Source organism: Dasypus novemcinctus, chromosome 26 (assembly GCF_030445035.2).
Source record: "Dasypus novemcinctus isolate mDasNov1 chromosome 26, mDasNov1.1.hap2, whole genome shotgun sequence".
NCBI classification, from domain to species: Eukaryota; Metazoa; Chordata; class Mammalia; order Cingulata; family Dasypodidae; genus Dasypus; species Dasypus novemcinctus.
The window spans coordinates 6,741,374-6,759,471 of NC_080698.1; the positions used below are offsets into that span (position 1 = coordinate 6,741,374).

The 18,098-nt window shown below is 49.8% G+C and overlaps 2 protein-coding genes across 7 annotated transcripts in view; both read right to left on the reverse strand.

The window, feature by feature from the left end:
- FYCO1 (FYVE and coiled-coil domain autophagy adaptor 1) overlaps positions 1-2,681 on the reverse strand; it is an 83,791-nt gene extending 81,110 nt beyond the window's left edge. For all 6 annotated transcript variants that reach the window (XM_012523175.4, XM_004453162.4, XM_071212020.1 and 3 more), the window contains exon 1: positions 2,509-2,681. In XM_012523175.4, the coding sequence (XP_012378629.2) occupies positions 2,509-2,673 (165 nt within the window). In that variant the 5' untranslated portion in view covers positions 2,674-2,681. The remainder of the gene's footprint in view (positions 1-2,508) is intronic.
- Positions 2,682-12,220: 9,539 nt separating this feature from the next.
- XCR1 (X-C motif chemokine receptor 1) lies at positions 12,221-17,312 on the reverse strand. Its single transcript, XM_004453170.4, has one exon. It carries the CDS (start codon positions 17,044-17,046, stop codon positions 16,045-16,047), a length of 1,002 nt encoding a protein of 333 aa, XP_004453227.1. The 5' UTR covers positions 17,047-17,312; the 3' UTR covers positions 12,221-16,044.
- Between the last annotated feature and the right edge of the window lie 786 nt (positions 17,313-18,098).

The window sequence follows — 18,098 nt, forward strand, 5'->3', positions numbered from 1 at the left end:
CGTGCAAATGGGAAGGCGGCCACTACAACCACCAGGCTTCCTGACGTCACGAGAGAAGAGGGAAACAGCTCCTACCATCTTCCTTATCTCAAAGCCACGGGGCCTGTGTATGCTCGGAGGCTGAAGCCCTTATTGTTAGGACGGTATAGATACTTAGCCATTTTTAACAATGCATTTAAAAAAAAATTCCAATTCCCACCTGCCTGACTTAACTATTCAAGCAGAGGTTTTTACCAATTCAGAGGTTTTGGGTTTTTTGCACTCCACCCCCCCAGTTAACACAGATCACAAACAAATAAAATATTGTTTATCTTTGAGTAAGGCAAAAACATACCAGTCACTGGGTAAATGCTGGCTGGAATGAGGCACCAGTTAAGGACCCTTCTGTGCTCCTGGAGCTACTTGGAGCACATGTGGCCCAAACGCCCAGCTCCTACCACTGGTTTCCACCTTGAGGCACAGCTAGGTAATGTGCTTCCTCTGCTTCACATTGAGACATTCTGGTCTAGAGTCACCAAAGCCATGTCTTGGGAATTTCCACCACATCAGCCAAGCCTCTCCCCTAATGGGGAGGGGAGCGGGCTGCCATTTTCTGGGTACCCACTCTCTGTGGTCTGGGAGAACCAGCCCATAGCCTTGGTGACAAGATGGGTCAAAGCCAACAACTGCTCTAAACTTGCTCTGTTAGGGGTGCCTCCTCTCATCACAAACACCTGTGGGGCCATCGCCCCTCGCCTCCAAAAGGACTAGGCTAAAAGCAAGCCCAGTACCAAAAAGACAAACTCATCCAAAGAGCAGCTAGAGCAGGGCTCTTAACCAGGGCTCTGAGAGCTAGAATTGAAATTCAAAAACACATTATTCTTGTGGGGCTGTGTTCGTGCAGGTGTGATATATTTATTAAATAATACACAGTGTAGTGTGGACTTAGAAAGGGGTCCGTGGTTTTCACCTGACTGGCAAAGGGGTCCGTGGATCCAAAAAGGTTAAGAAACCATGAACTAAAGGATCATTGTCTGCCACTGCTATCAATCTCTAAAGCAGCTACAAAAACAGTAAGATAATAATTGTAGAATCTAAGAGGTGGGTGTACAGGTGTCCTCTATGCAATTCTTTCAATGATTCTGTACATTTGGCTATTTTCCTAAGAAAAACTGAAAAAATAATTAAAAATAAATGGAGTGCTACAAAAAGATGAACACTTTTTGCACAAGTAGAAAAGCCCTGTGTCCTAAAGCCAGAGGCTTTTCAGACCCTTTTTAATCAAAGAATGCCCCGTGCCCTCAGTGCGACAATTAACTGATTTCCAGGGTGATGAAAACAATGGCCCACATCTAGTCCGGGGCATTCAGTGAGCGTCCCATAAGGGGGTCTAGTGAAGCTAGACCACTAGCTTGGGCGCACTTGAGAAGGTGGGAGCCACTGGGAGCAGAACTCCTCAGCTCACAGCTCTTCCCCGATTAGGCAGCTGGCAGGGGGTAAGCTTACAGTAGAGGAGCCCACAAGCCCCGGCAGGCAGCAGGGAGCAGATTAAGGCCTGATCTTCTGCCCCCCCACAAAAGCCCCTGACCTACTTTTCTGTGGGGAAAGGAAACTGCTGTGGTAAGACAAGCAGAGGGGCAGAGGCTACGGCCAAGACAGGCGGTTTCAACAAGCGCTCAAGTTTTTTCCTGGAGCCGGGGGGCCAATGAGAATAGTGGGGACAAGGGGAGTCAGAGGACACACATAAGGGGCTTCAGAGGGCAACAGGTGCCTTGGCGGGGGGGGGGGGGGGGGGGGGGGGGGGGGACACATGTGGGTAATGTGTCAACCACACATGGTTTTATTTTTAAAAATTAAAGTTCAGTCCCTACACACACTAGGTTCAGGACAGCAGGGGCTGTAGGTCCAAATCAGAAACTGACAGGTGTCTCGGGAATGCTCATCCCCGGCGACCTCAAGACCCGAACCCGGGGGCGCAAAGGCAGCGGGGACAGTCAGCCTTGGCCTCGGATGACCCGTGATGCACAGGTCATTCCTCAAGGGAGGAGGGGGGACGTGGCAAGGCAGGGTCCCCCAAAGTGAAGGTCTGGGCTGTCCGGCCAGGCTGAACCACAGACGAGGTTTTGCTAAGGTCAGCAGCTGCGGGGGCAAGGCCAGCAGGAAGGCGGGCCCCTGTCCTCCTACGCCGGAAGGGTCGCGGGCTCTTCTGAGCCCGCACAGGGTGGGCCCCGCGCCGTGGCTCGGCCGTCGGGGGTCTTGGCTCTGGTGTTCGGGCTCTTTCTAACAGACCACCAGAAGGAGCCCGGGGTCCCCGGCCGTGCCTAGGACTAGGGGCGTCACCGGCCCGGGCTGCTTCCCAGGCCCACCGGGCGGGGGCTCCGGGGCCGGGCGGGATGTGCGGAAGACCCCGGCGGGGCGGGGACGGCAACGGCAACAGGTGACCGCCACGGCCGGGGGGAGATTCTCCGCTGCGGCGCCGAGCGCGGCCCAGGCGCCCCGAGGGCCTGCTCGGTCCCCCGCAGCACTTACACGCTCGTGGGTCCGCGGCGAAGCAGAACCGAAACTTTCTGGCGCCCAGCGGAAGAGACCCGGGGCGCAGGGGCGCGGGCGGCCATCACGCAGAGACCCGCCCGCGGGCGGCGGCGGACTACGACTCCCGGCGCGCCTCTCGCGGCCGAGGCCTACAAGTCCCATCAGACCCCGCGGGCAGAAGACGGGGACTACGGCTCCCGGCATGCTCCCCGGGGCTGCGCATCGCCGCGCCTACGGCCTCCCTTGGGAAACCGACCCTGCCTAAAGCTTACCGTCCTGACCCGCCTGTGTGCCGACCAGTCGTCAGCCTGGGGTCTTAAAATCACCGTTGTTCACGCGTGGCCACTGAACGTGTGAAATGTGGCAAGTTCCAGTCGAGTTGTATGTGTGCTGTATGTCTAACATACATTCTGCTGTCAAAGACTCAGTATGGAAAAGAATGTATAATAGTTTATTAACAAAATTGTTTTAGGCTATCACGCCTTGAAGTGATAGTATTTTTTAATAGATTGAGCCAAATAAAAATGTGACTATATATCGCTGGACCTAATGTCTCGCTTTTTAATCCTCCTTGCTTGTTAACCCCGGGTTTATGTAAAATCATTGCTTAATATTTACCGCTAATGAATGAATCACCAGCACTAATTCCCAGCCCAATTTCTAATCATAAATTGGTTAAAACGCTCTGAGGCTGGACTCAATAGAACAAAATGCTTTCAATTAGTTGTGTCTACTATAAGTACAATATAAAAAAGAAACAGTACATGGGGTAAGAATAATTCGGTTGGTGACTGGACTCTATGGCTTAGCTCTGACCTGGCCATCCTCTCTGCCCTAATTTCCACCCTTTAAGCTTGAAACGCCTATCTGACTAGTGGCTATAGCCAGGAGCCATGGCCCTAACATTACAAGTGGAGATGGAGGGGAGTAGGCTACTGATCAGACCAGAGGTGGATACCTGGCGTTAAGGTGCTTTTGGGTTGCAGCTTGACTCACTAATGGTATCTATCACTAATGGTATCTCTTCTGGAAAATTTGACTGTGAGGCTAGAAGAGAGAGTCAGAACTTGCAGAGTCAGTAGCTCCAGGTTCACTGAGCCACCCTCCCCTAGAGAGCACTGCTTTTGAATAATTGCAGAAGGATCTGGACTTCAGGGCTCTGGAACTTGATTTGAATTCTGAAGTGTATATTTAACAGAATTTTTTTCTCCATGACTATCCCAATGACTTTTCTCAACACACCTCCCCAAATTAGTTTGCTCATCCCTGGTCTGTATGCCAGGTTTCGGTAATGGACAAAATAGTTAAAAAAAAAAAAAAAAATCCCTGCGTTCATGGAACTTACATTTTTGCAGAGAGAGACAGACAATAAACATGATAAATAATAAGAAGGTGGCTCGTATTATGGAGAAAAAAATAGAGAACGGCACTTGTGAGGTAGTGGCTGGGGCCAGGGGAGAGGTGGCCAGGGAAGATCTTCCTGGAAAGGTGCCACATGAACAGACTTGAAGGAGGTGAATAGAGCAGTTCTTACATATGACCACAAAATGTTTGATAGTCTGAATCTGGACTGACCTTAATGAATTCCTTGTAACCCACAGAATGCAGCAAAAGTGAGCCCTGTGAACTCCTGAGGCTGGGTTGGGTTGGGACACGCAGCTTCCTGCTGGTTCCCTCAGGACTGTTCTCTGAGGGAATCTAGGTGCCATGTTACAAGTATGACTCTGGGAACTCTGTTGGAGAGGCCACATCTACAGACCAGCAGAGCTCCCAACTGAAGCCAACAGCTCAGCCAGTCATGGGAGTGCATCATCTTGGACATCCTGCCCAGTCAAACCATGAGGTGGCTACAACCATGAGAAAGACCCTGGGTGAGAATTGCCCAGGTGAGCCCTTCCTCTATTCCTGACCCACAAACTCACGAGCAAAATAAAATAGATGTTTTAAACTGCCAAGTTTAGGGATAATTTTTAAGGCAGCGATAGTATCTGGCATAAAAATTTTTTACTGGGAGTAGGACAGAAAGAGTGAAGTGTCAGATTGAATCTTCCAAATGGTTGCCATAATGTCTCCCATCCCACATGCCCCTCTGCAGTGTGACCTTGCCACTTAGCCATTTGAAGAGAAGTCTAATTCCTCATCTCTTGAATTTGGGTAGCTTGTGACTCCTTCCACCAATACAGAAGGGCAGGAGTGATAAAGCATGCCTTCCAAGACTGAGTCACAGAAAGTGATTTGGCTGGAACACTTGCACCTAGAACTCTGGACTTTCATGTGAGAAGCCATGAGGCTGTCATGGCTTGAGGAAGCCCAAATGGTGAGGTAGCCATGGAGTGTACCTTGTGGATAAATGGAAGAAGAAAATTTTAGCAGAGAGAACTCCAGTAACATAGGCTCTGAGTCAAAATAGGTCACTAGTGTGTTTGAGGAACCACAAGGAGGCCAGTGATGGAGAAAAGACCATAGGGGTAAGGGTAGAAGCAGGAGGACCATTATCAGACTAGCTGGCCTAGGGTGGGAGCAGAGGAGGTGGCAAGAATTAGATGAATTCTCAAGCAATCACCATAGGATTTGCTCATGAGTTGGTAATAAACTGCAAGAGAAAGAGAGGAACTGAGGATGACTCCAAGTTCTTTGACCTTGGCCAATGGAAGGGTGGAATTGGCAAAAACAGAAACAGGAGAGATTGTAGGAGAGGCAGATGTGGATGGTATATGTGGGGGTAGAACAAGAGTGGTGTTCTAGACATATTAGGCTTGAGGTCCCTATCAAACATTCAAGTGGAGGTGTCTTGCAGGCAGGACTCTACAAGTTCAGGGCAATCCTCTGCAAGGTAGTGCGTCAGGCACCAGGAGCAAGTTCTGGGTTCCAGGCCACTCACACATCTGATCAACTGGCTATAAATTTGGCGGTCTCTACCACCCACTTGGGCTTGATAATTTGCTAGAACACCTTATAGAATTCATTGAAAACATTATATTTTTGATAGTTTTATTATTGTAAAAGAAGCCAAAAGAGGAGATGCATAGTGTGGGGTCTGGGAGGGTCTCCAAGGCAAGCTTGTGCATCTGCTCCATGTGGAGTCAGACTGCATTATGCTCTTAGCACAGAGCCATAGCTTATCAATCATGGAGGGTCACCCAAGCTTCCAGTGTCCTGAGTTTATTTGAGGTTGGACTCAATCTGCATCCTCCCTCTCCTTTCAGAGAATGAGGGGTAAGGGTGGAGTGATGTGACTCAAAGCCTCAACCCCTTAACCACACTTGGTCTTTCTGGCATGGCCACCCCCGCCCCATGCAGCAGCTGGCCCCACCCTGTCATCTCATCAACATGTTACTATCATGTGTGGCCCTGGGCCTACCCTGAAAACAAAAAAGACTCATCATGGGAAATTCCAAGATTGCAGAAGTTACTTCCTTGGGAACCAGGACAAATGCCTGCCCTCCTTTTAGAGGCCATATTCCTTACCATTCAAATACATAAATGTTTTGATGAGTAGCTCTCACAGTTTGATCTCAGGACCCCTTTACCCTCTTAAAAAATTATCGAGGACCCTAAAAAGCTTTTGTTCATATGGTTTGTGTCTATCAACATTTGCCATATTATAAATTAAAACTGAGAAAACTTTCAAATTCTATTTATTAATCAGTTGAAAATAACAGTGTTAGAGGTTTCTCCTTTACAAGGTTTATAACGATTAACTGATCACAAGGTTTACAATGGTTAACAGTGACTTGCATTCCTGTGACATAGAGCAGCCCCCCACCCAGAGCCTGTGTGGTTGGTTGAACAAGCTGTAGCCTATGTGCTCAGACACAGCTCATTTCCTCCCAAGAATAGACAAAGGAGCCACATGGCAGCACCAACCCCTCTCCTATCCCTAGAATTCACTACCTCTAGCCACACCCCATCCCACTCCCCAGCCATCCCTATTGGCCCTCGGGTCTTACCCAAGTCCCCATCCCTCCCACTAACTAAGCATTTTCCCGCCTATGGTTGAACTGTATAAATTCATAACCACCTCTGCCAGGGGCTGGCTGAAGTCTAGTCTTCAGACCCCCTCCATTGGGAGAGCTTCCCAATAAACTTGCTGCCTGCGATCATCAGTCTCCACATCCCAGTGAGCGCCGTTTTTCTCCTACAAACAGTAATAACGACACACACGATTTAGAAGAGTGGCATTGTTTTGAGGAGGGGCCAGGGTGGTCCTCGGCTGGGTTCGGTGGCTCAGCACAGCAAAACAGACAGACTGAACAAGACCAGGAAGGAAGAGAGGGTTTATTCCCAGGCAGGAGACCAGAGATGTGCAATCTCAAGTCAGCGTCCCTGAACTGAAGAAATCCTGGTATTTCATACCACCGGGATGCTAATGAGTAACTGGGGTGGAGCTGGGCACAGGGTGCTTCATTGCTACACCTTCAGGGGTTGAACATGGTGGGGTGGGAACTAAACCGGGGTGAGCTGCAGAGTTACAATCACTGTCTGGGATCAGGGTTCTGGGATAGGAAAGTACAGAGGAGAGGCCAGTCACAAGGTTTCCCATAAGGATATTAAATAGGAGGCTGCAGGGGTTACCATCACAAGAGCAAGTATTAATATATACACAGGGGTCAGCCTAGTTCTGCAATAACCATAAAGGAAGGTGAGTTCAGTCTAGAGCTACCATCACAATAGTGAGCACGGACATGGGTGAGGCTGAGTCTAGAGTAACCATAAAGAGGGGTGAGAGCTCCTCAGACCGACCAGCAGAAATACAGGTCCAAGCTAAATCCAGCCAGGTTCAGCAATTTTACATATTAACATTTTGCTATTTTTAAAAAGTCTATAAAGGCATCTATATAATTCTTAAGGCTTGTTTGCAAAGTTTCAGTACAATGTCTCAACTTTTAAGTTACACTGGGTTTTTCTAGTACTACATTTTTACATCATTGTGAATCTTCTTAACGGTCTGCCTTAATGAAAGACACCTAGATTTTCGTAGCTCTTCTACATTCAGTCCGTTGTGATGTGTTGCTTTGGTTGAAATATGTGAAGAAAATCCAGCCTGACAGAGGTACGTAGTTGGAAAAAGGAGGACTTTGGAGACCCCCCACCCCCAAGAATCCTCAGATCACGTTTTGGAAACTGCTGATTTAAAGTCATGACACTGATAAAATCTCTATGGGAGTGAGTGAAGACAGAGGCCCCAGGACTAAGCCCTGCCACCATGTGAAAATTTCAGGGAGATGGAGACTAATCAGCAGAAGCTGAGGAGAGGAAACCCAAGAGAAGGCTCCTAGAAGTAAGGGGTTCAAGAAGGAAAGATTGGGGGAAGGGGAGGAGGTACATAGGGTGTGCAAGTGCATGTGTGGTGTGTGTGCGCATGTATCTGTGTTGGCAGACATAACAGTTGTAACCGAGGGTTAAGAATTAACAAATGATTGTGATTACTAAATCATTATATGGATGCCTTTGTATTATAAATAGCAAAAGGTTAATACCTGAAATTACTGAAGCTAGCTGGAGTGGGCCCACCCCTGCTTATGGTGGTTCACTTAACTTCCCTCTTGTGTGTGCTTACTATTGGGATGGTTAAGTCTAGATTGAGTTCACCCTTGGGTACGCTTGCTATTGGGGTGGTAAGTCTAGACTGAGCTCACCCTTGGGTGTGCTTACTATTGGGATGGTAACCACTCCATCCACCTCTGTTTAATATCCATGGGAAAGCTCTTGTAACTGACTGACCTTTGTTCTGTAGATATCCATCCAAGTCCTTGTGACTGACCCTTGTTTGCTACTCTACCCCCGCCTGCCCTGTTCAGTCCCTTAATCTCTATTAATGAAGGAACCTGTGTTCAGCTCTGCCCCAATTATTCAGTGGCCCCCCAGTGTTATTAAATATTGGATTTCTGCAGATCAGAGAGGCATCTTCAGATCATGAGGCCACTATGCTCTGTTGATGGCTTAGACCAACAAGGCTGAGCAGTGGCGAAACCTCAGTAACCTTTCCCACATGTGGTAGCCATTGGTTGATTTGGTGGCAGGACTCCTTCCCCTTTTGGGGGAATTCCCACCATCTGAGTCTTGGTAGGAAGTAGACCCCACTTCCTTTATTGGCGCCGAGAAGGGCAGAGTTGGCTTTCCTGGCTGGCTTGGGTCCAGAGTGTTGGCGTGTGGCCTCAGATGAGCTGTGAGCCCCTGGCACTGCCCTCTGGAATGGAGGTGGTGGGGCCTTCAGGAGCTGCTGCAACCTCTGGCTTCTGGGTGGCTGGGCCGGCACTGCCTCCCTTTGTCACATCTGTTTCTACTGCCTCCCAATCAATTTTTGAGCTGCCCCCATTTCTTTTTCCTTTGAGGATAAACCGTTCTGTATTTTATTTTCATCAATTTTTTAATGTGTAAACTCTACACCTTTTTTTTTTCCTGAATCATTTGTGATCTGGTAGCAGGTAGCATGACATTGTACCCAGACATATCCTGCACACCGTCCCAATGCAGCCATGTCCAATATCTTTTCAAGACACTTCTCCGTCTCATCAGCTAGAGGTGATTTCTGTTGCTTAGAGCCAAGAGCCCTGATGAACATACCTCTTATCTAGGGAAGCTGCATGATCTGGTAGAAAGAGAAGGTGTTTGGGGACAAGACAGACCTGAGAAGAAAATCCCGGGTCTGGCTCTAACTGATCCTGTGAGCTCAAGCAAGCCTCTCACCTTTCCAAGTCCCCTTTTCTCATCTGGGAAATGGGAACAGTGCCCACCTTGCAAAGCTGTTGTGAAAATGTGACATAATGTGTATGAGGCATATAGTACAGTGCCCGGCACATAGTAGGTGCTCAATAAATACTAGCTGAGTAAATGGTTCAAATGAGTAAATGTCCTAGTTTAGGGGTCCTCAAATTTGGCTGCACATTAGAGCCACCAGGGAGCTTTACAAAATCCTAATGCCAAGCCAGACCTCAGAAAATCAGTATAATTTTAAGTTCTCTATGTGGTCTTACATGCAGGCCAGTTTGAGAGCAGTGCCTTGCTTGTCCTCCTTGGTCACAAGGAGACCAGTAAAAACTTCAGAGGGTGGCTGTGAGGTGTAGAAATGTATGCACCTGGCACATGGCAGGTCTCAAAACTGGATGAAAAATGGAAGGTGTGGCACCACTGGAGGAAGCGAAATGTCATATGCACAGTGGGGATTTTGGCTAAGAAAAGAAGTTTTTTTTGGATATTACATGGGTTATTAAAATCTTGTATAATGAGTAAAAAAAAAAAAGTCAGTTTCCAGTCTCCTGCGCGTCTTCCTGCCCTGCCCTGGAATTGCCCTCCCACCACTGGAATTTGAGCCCTAAGTGATAGATTTGTATCTCCTGAGGATATAAGGAAATGCAACCCACGAAATGGCAGACCCACAGATTTTGTTTTTAATCAGGGGAAGAGGCTTAGATCACTGAGTTCACACCTCTCCAGTTAAGATGAATAAATAAGTTCCAAACAAGGGCACTCGGCTCGCTAAGGACGCAACCAAAAGTGTGGGTGTGATTTCCTTCTCCACCGACATTTGAGGTTTCCTCTCAATGTGAAATAAACAGACGACGCTTGGATAAATGATCGCTGTTCAGTGGTGTGGGTGTGTGTGTTTACCCACATTATCCTTATTCCCAGAAAAGATCAAAGAGGCAGATTGCTGAACCAGCTGTAACCCAAGAGGACGGGGGCAGCGAAGGTGAGTGCCTCCTACTTTGAACTCCCACAGTTCATTGCAAAGTGACTTGGAATAGTTTTAATGACACGTTTAAGGTGGACAAGGTCATTTTCTCTCAGTCAAGAGAGTTCAGCCAGGTCATCTTCAAGAAGGGACAGGAATCCCTTGGTGATGAAATAAACCTATAGAAAGCTGTTGGGAAGCAGATGTGGCTCAGGTGATAGGGCCTCCGCCTACCATATGGGAGGACCCAGGTTCGATCCCTAGTGCCTCCTGGTAAAAAAGAGGAAGAGAAAGGGAAACGGACTTGGCCCAATGGATAGGGCGTCCATCTACTACATGGGAGGTCTGCGGTTCAAACCCCGGGCCTCCTTGACCCATGTGGAGCTGGCCCATGCGCAGTACTGATGCGTGCAAGGAGTGCCCTGCCACGCAGGGGTGCCCCCCATGTAGGGGAGCTCCACGTGCAATGAGTGCACCCCATAAAGAGAGCTGCCCAGCACAAAATAAAGTTCAGCCTGCCCAGGAATAGTGCCACACACACGGAGAGCTGATGCAGCAAGATGACGCAACAAAAAGAAACACAGATTCCCATGCCTCTGACAACAACAGAAGTGGATAAAGAAGAACACGCAGCAAATGGACACAGAGAGCAGACAACAGGGGTGGGGGGGGGAGGGGAGAGAAATAAATAAAATAAATCTTAAAAAAAAAAAAAAAGAGAAAGCGTGTCCACATGGTAAGCCAGTGCCCGTGTGTGAGCCAGTGCCTGTGTGAGTGCCCACATGGTGAGCACAAGTGCTTGCGTGATGAGCACAAGTGCCCACGTGGTGATCTAGTGCCCGTGCGAGTGCTTGCATGGTGAGCCTGTGCCCACGCAGGTGAGTCATACAGCAAGATGATGATACATCAGAAGAGAGACAAGGGGAGAGTCAAGGTGAAGCACAGTAGAGACCAGGAACTGAGGTGGCGTAATTGACAGGGAACCTCTCTCCACATCAGAGGTCCCCAGGATTGAATCTTGGTGAATCTGAGAGGAGAAAAAATGAGAAGAGAAGACAACACAGACAGCAAAAACAGCAGAGTGAGAGGAGGGGAAGGGGGGAAAACAAATTAAAAAAAAAAAAAGAAAGCTCTCCCAGGAAAGGGGTGGCTGATCTGAGAGTGGGGCCATTCATTTCTGTAACCTCTCTCCCCTGAGGGCACCCTGCCCTTGCACAGAGCAGGCCCTCCACAAATCTGGCCAAGGGGCTGCCTGGATGTCTGCATTCCCCTCTCTCATCCCCCATCTCCGATCCCTGCAATCACCCAGTTCTCCATGCCCATTTGTTGCCTGTCTCTTCTGTCTTGCCATGAGTGATGCTCAAGGCTGATCTGAAGGGGTCAAAAGCAAGGAACGGGGCAGCCCTCATCCTCCTTTGGTCCCTTGGCCACACTTCCTTTTGTCAAGGGTCCAGGCGGGGTGTGGGAGGAGTCCCAGCAGCCCTGCATCTGAAATCTGCACAGGCCTCCCAGGCGGGGAGGGAAGCACTATCCTCAGAGTAACTTGCTAAGGAGTTAGGTAAGCTCTCTTCCCCTCCTCAGACTTCCTATGAATTTCCCAAAGCATCTCCCACCCACTCTTTGGGAGGTCTGAAATTCCCACTAGGAAGTGGAATCATTCCTTTGACTTGGAGGGCTGTGTCTCTGGAAGATCCTTGCTCAGAGGCCAATGGGCCATGAGACAGAAAAACCCTTAGGGCCTGGAGACGGTGGACTTCAGTGCCAGGCCAGGAAGAGATGGGAGACAGAGAACAGCCGCCCCGCAGCCAAGGTAGACTTGGCTTCCCGTGCAATTTTGCCTAAAGTCTAAATAGAGCCGGGTACCATCATCCTGAGCCACGCAGGGCTTAGGGCTTGCTTCAGGCTTTATTCTCCAGGCCCCCTTCTGATCCCTCCCTTTACGCCAAGCCCTAACCCGGCTCCCCCATAAGCAGAGCGTTTTTAGCAACCACAATGCTCATGGGTAGAAATGAAGGGAGTACGAGCAGCCGGAGGAAAGTCAATCTTTTATTTGTACATAAACGAGAGCGAGGCTTTCTATTTTTACGAGGCGATCATGTCAGTAAATCATATTGGTCTGGGGCTGAACCGTTTACAAAGCAGGTACCTTCACACACTCGTCCTCATGTGCCCCCCACGATGTGGACAGTCTGTGTGGTTGGATTATCGGCATCGCGACAGTTTTGCAGATAAGGAAACTAAGCTCTGAAAGGCCCAAACACACGGTGGGTAAGTGAAAGCCTGTGGACGTGGGGGTTGAGGTTCAGGGCTCGACTCCCACGAGCCTTCTCAGAGTGCTCTGGGGATCTGCTCTATTGGGCTTTCCGTCACAGGCTGGTTTCATAAATGAAGCTCTCAGGAATGCAACAAAGCTTGACTCCAAACAAGGTGACACTCAGGCTGGTGGGCCTTAGGGAAGAGGCTCATGGGAAGCCCCTTAAGAGGGTACCTGGTATTGACCAGAAGACGTAATGTAGGCAGGGTTGGGAAAAGGAACCAGATGTAGAAAAAAGGCCAAAAGATGGTCTTCTGTCCACTCACTCAACCCACCACAAACGTTGTCAGGCACTGAGGGAGGGTCTAGAAACTTGTGACACTGGGTTTGTGCACTCCAGGAACCTTTGCTCCTGCTGGGGCCATCTGAGGCAGCCGGGGCTCAGAGCCAGGCTCCCATTCAGAGGCCCGTGAGATTCTCTTCTTCCTGATTTTGTCCAAGGTTGACACTGAGATGGAAATGTTGTGCACAGGATCTTCTCCAGAAATGGTGCAGCTTTTTACATTCCAAGAGTGGCAGGAGAGCTGTGCTCTGCGTCCAAAGCACCTTATCAGGACGAGGCAGGACCCAGCTTCCGAGTCCCCATTGACTTTGAACAGTGGTTTCAGTGACTGGTGCGAGGGGCAGGGCAGGAGGTTGTGGCTGCAAAGGGTTGTGGTCAGAGAATGTCATGTAGAGCTCTTGGGCTGCTCCTTTTCAGAAGGCTCAGCCCCGCTTCCTCTCGGACAGGCTACTCCTCTATCTTCCCATTCACACCTCTCTTCTTTGGTACCTCTTCCCCTGGATTCCCAAGGAACTAGATTAGGGGAAGACTCTTGATTAAAGGTTGCCCTGGGAGTAGTCTATTGGGGATGCCAAACTATTGCTAGAAATGTAAAGAGGTGGATACAACTGTATTTGATAGAATGGTCCCAGGGAAATGAGTGTATGTGTGGAGAGAAATACTCAGATGAACATCTTGAGGTGAGAAGGAATGGGGTGGGTTGAAGAGATGGTGGGATGGGTCTCTCAAGGGGCATGATCTGGGGTGATGAGCAGCCCCCCCAATCCTGCCTTCTTGGAAGGGTGGGCTCAGGAGCCAGAGTGCTTGGGTTTGACCAAGTAGATATAAGAGCCTTTCTGCTTCCTTGGCTCAGTTGGCCCTTTGAATAAATGTTGGATGTATAGTTTAATAATGTTAGCTTAAAGGGATACCAGATGATTAGCCTGACCAGAGGCCCATAGGCCGAGCTCATGATCTTCTTCCATTTGCTGTTCCTTCCGTCAGTGGTGATTGATGGCCCCACCTATTGGTTACCAGGTGGTGAGAGCGCTATCTCTTTACTAGCCCTCTCCAGCAGGTGCTGCTGCCTTCATTCTTAGAGCCAGACCCCTGCTCTTCCCTGGTCAGTCAAACTCCTCCAGGGATGGCCACCCAATGGCAAAGAGATCTTTGAAGTTGCAGCTGCAACTGAAGGGAAGATGCCTTATAAGCCGTCTAGACCCCGACTGGGGGAAATATTAGTAGCTATTTTATTCAACGAGCACCTGTTTAGTGCCTACTGTGTGCTGAGCCCTGTGCAAGAGACTCTGGAGGACTCCGGAATCCCCATTTTCAAGCAGGGGTTCCTAACTGGCATGCATGTGGAATCACCTGGGGAGCTTTTCCAAAGCCCCCACTCCACAGGTGAATCGGACTCACAGGCTGGGCCCAGGCCTGGGTGGTGCGACAAAGTTTCCAGGGTGGCTTTTAGCTGTGCCCTTGGGTATAGCCCTTTGGGGCAATGTAAGAGGCGCACACGTGTACCTTCAGCTAGGCAGGGAGCTCGAGTGGAGCCATGGCCCCAGGGTGTAGGCAAGGGGAGAACAGCTCTCCATAGAGAAGCAATCCGGGGCAAAGAAGGGAAAATGAGTCCCGTGGCAAGGCTCCCCCAAAGCACAAATCCGAAGGATAATGACAGCTGTCATCCTTTGTTCTCACTCAGCCCATGAGGCAGAACAACAGAGCCCATACCTGGCCAGGAACGAGACCTGGTCCTGTCCTCAAGGAGTGTGCTGCCTGATGGCGCAGAGGGATAAGGTATGCGGGTGACAAATACTTTTAGAGGGGACAAGCAGAGGGCCACGGCAAGTCAAAGAAAGTGGCCTTCTGACTTGCAGAGTGGGGAGAGCTTCCTGGAGAACCTCACCTTTCGGCTTGTAGGCTGGGGAGGGGGGTCAAGTGTTCGGGCCCAGGTGACAGCATGGCAAAGGCTCAGAGGCAGGAGTTTGGGGAGAGGAGAGTCTGGAAAAGGGCCGATGGTCCTTTCTTGGTGGTTGGATGCCAAGCGGCTTGTGGAGGGGAAGCTTGGGCAGAATAAGATGGGAAAGGTCAGCTGGTACCAGCTTGAGGAGGCCTCGAACACCTTGCTAAGACGCTTGCACCTTAGGTATACACAATCAGGAGCCCCTGAAGGTTTTGAAACCCCCTGGTGCCAGTGCGGAGGACGGCCTGGTACAGAGGGGGGCAGCAGGGAGGCTCTGAGGAAGTGAAGCCCCATTTCAGAGATGAAGCTGTGGGAACGGAATGGCAAGAACAACCCTGAGATACACAGGGGAGGTGCAGGCACTAGCACTTGGCCACGGAGTGGAGGTGGGAAACGGCAGTGTGGGAACCTGGGCGGGTGCTGGTGCCAACACCCCGCAGGAGGGGACTTTAAGTGGGAAGTGGTGAAAGTGAAGTATCAGTTCAGCAGCCTCTGGGAAAGGACAAGGTGTGGAGTCCTCAACCCCGATGGCTTCACCAAAGTGGGTGTTTTCAAATCTGGGCTTTCAGAGCTGGCGGGTGGGGACTGTGTCCCATTCATTTTTGTATCCTTTAAATAAATGCTTGGTGCAGAGGGTAGCGATTATATTCAATCATTCAATAAGATGTTTTCTGAAAAAATATTCATGTGTCCATTCATGTGCTAGGAAATGGAGCTATGGTAGAGAAACCCCTCTCCAGTCTAGTTGAGGGCTTTTGGAATCCAGGTCTCATCGTGACTGAGGTTCTTTGAGGGTGTGGGTCCTTCTGCCCTGTGGACAGTCTCATCCAACAGACTCTGTATTCTGAAGAGTACAGAGCCAACCCCTCCAAAGTCCCTGAGTCAGCTGGGACAACCCTACAGTCAAGCAGAGGCGAGACCATCTTGCTAATAAATTGCATCAGCACAATTATCACACACACTGAGCTTCAGCCTCTCATAGAGTCTTGAAGGATGTTCCTTTCTGGGACTTCTTTCCTATTTTAGAACCTTTTGCATCAAGCATTGATAAGAAATCCATATGGAAATGAATAGACATAAGAAGGAATTAATGATGAACTCAGAATCCTAAAATTCCCAGGTGGAAAGCCACTTTTTCTCAAAGAAGGGGGCATTTGTGCCCACACAGGACCCACTGGTGTCATGTATTTCTTTCACTCCCACTCCTGCTACAGTAGCATCCCCGCTGCTGTGTCCTTCTGCAATGCTCCTTCCTGGCGCACTGCTCACTCTCACTGCAGCTCCCCTGTCCACCTCTGCCTGCACTACCAAGCTCCCCTTCAATAGAAAGAGGCACCCTCACAGGTGAAGGCACCTGGGGAGTGGGGCAGTGAGGGAGGGCTGGGCTCCTGCTGCCCGCAGAGCCAAAACCGCCGGAGCAAAGTCTTGAGGTGTCTCCGGAACTTGACCCCCACAAAGACATAGAGCACGGGGTTGAAGCAGCAGTGGGAGAAGGCGACCTCGCGGCAGATGTGCACGGCGTACTCCAGCTGCTCGTTCACCTCGCAGCTCTGGATGACCCGGAGTCGCAGCAGGGTCTGCAGGAACAGGATGAGGTTGTAGGGAGCCCAGCTGAGGAAGTAGGCCACCACGATGGTGAAGATGAGCCGCACAGTCCGGTTGCGCCGTTTGGACCTCGAGCGGAACAGGGTCCTGAGAATCTCGATGTAGCAGAACAGGATGATCCCCATGGAGAGCAGGAAGAAGAGGTTGTGCTGATAGACCGAAGCCAGGAACCACTTGCTTTCGGAATAATCACAGTGTTCCAGCAACACCTCGTGGAAGATGGTGTCGGGGATGGAGGACAGGATGCTCACGGCCCACACAGCTGTGGTCACCAGCAGGCGGCAGCGGAGGGTGTGGACGCGCAGCGTCGAGAGGGGCCGCACCACAGACAGGTAGCGGTGGATGGTCATGATGGTCAGGAAGATGATGCTGCTGTAGAGGCTGATGGAGAAGAGCATGTTGAGGAGCTTGCAGAGGAAGCTTCCCAGCACCCAGCCCCAGTGGTAGGCAGAGATCCAAAAGGGCAGCAGGCAGGAGAACACCAGGTCTGAGAAGCACAGGTTGAGGATGAAGATGTTGGTGAGGGACTCCAGGCTCTCGTACTTCACTAGGACCCACAGCACCAAGCTGTTGCCCCCGAGGCTGAGGAGGAACACCAGGCAGTACAGGATGGTGGTGGTGAGGGTGGCAAAGACAAAGGTCTGGCTCTCGCACGGAGTGCTGCCATAATCATAATCGAAGGAGGTGGTAGGCAGGCTGATGCTTGAGGACTCCATCTTGACCAGATGGCGGGGGCCTTGAGAGCATCTGAAATGAGAGCAGGCGGGGAGTTTAAAGCCCTGTGATTAGGCTGGAGGCCAACAGGGCCCATACTACAAGAGCGTGGGGTCCGCGGACCAGCTGCCAGTTGGTGATTGTCGGCAACGAGATGAGGAACTTGTGCCAGAGCATAAAGTCACTAAGCATACCTGTTTTTTCTATCTTTTTAAAAAATTCTTTTTTATTTTTATTATAATTATTTTTTAGCATACATGTTTTGTTTTTTTTTCATAGCAAGACTTTCTTGATGAAGGAAGCAATGCATTGATTTACATTCTGTCACCAGCCCCTTCTCTCGCTGCACACTGGCACTTGAACCGCACTAGGCTAGACCAGTCTCCCAGTAGGTGGAAGAGGAAGAGCAGTGGAACTGGATCCAAAGGTGTGAAATCAAGTCTGCTCCCCATTTACTGTGCTCTTGGGCAAGCCATTGAACCTTTGGAATCTTAGTTGCTCACTTATAAAATAAGGTGAATGATCCCAGAGTCATTCCTTCATATGTTTAGCAAGTATCTAGTGAACATTTACTCTGCCAGGCACTGTTTTAGGCACTGAGGAAGCCAGCATGAAAGAGCCAGACAAGGTTCCCATAAGAACAGAGCTTAAGTGTCACTGGCGGTGGGAGAGGCCAAACAAGAAGCAAATACCTGAGTAAAAGAAATTCAAGCAGTGAAAAGTAAAGCAAAGGAATATGGTGGAAAATGACTGGGGTAGAACTATGTTGGGCAGGGAAGGCCTCTCTGAGAAAGGACACTGAGGTAAGGTCTAAATGATGAGAAAGACCTCTCCTCCCCTCCCCTCCCCTCCTTCCCCTCCTCTCCTCTCCCCTCCCCTCCCCTCCCCTCCTCTCCCCTCCTCCCAATGAAGGCAAAACAAAGACATTTTCAGATGAAAGAAAATGAAGAGAATTCATCACCAGCTGTGCACCGTAAGAGAGCCTAAAAGAAGTATGGCTAAAGGGAAATAATAACAGATGGAAATACAGATCTTCAAGAAGGAAAAAACCTCA

What these genes read in the sequence shown, in the direction of transcription:
- XCR1 (XM_004453170.4), bottom strand. Translation starts at nt 17,046, where the DNA reads ATGGAGTCCTCAAGCATCAGCCTGCCTACCACCTCCTTCGATTATGAT.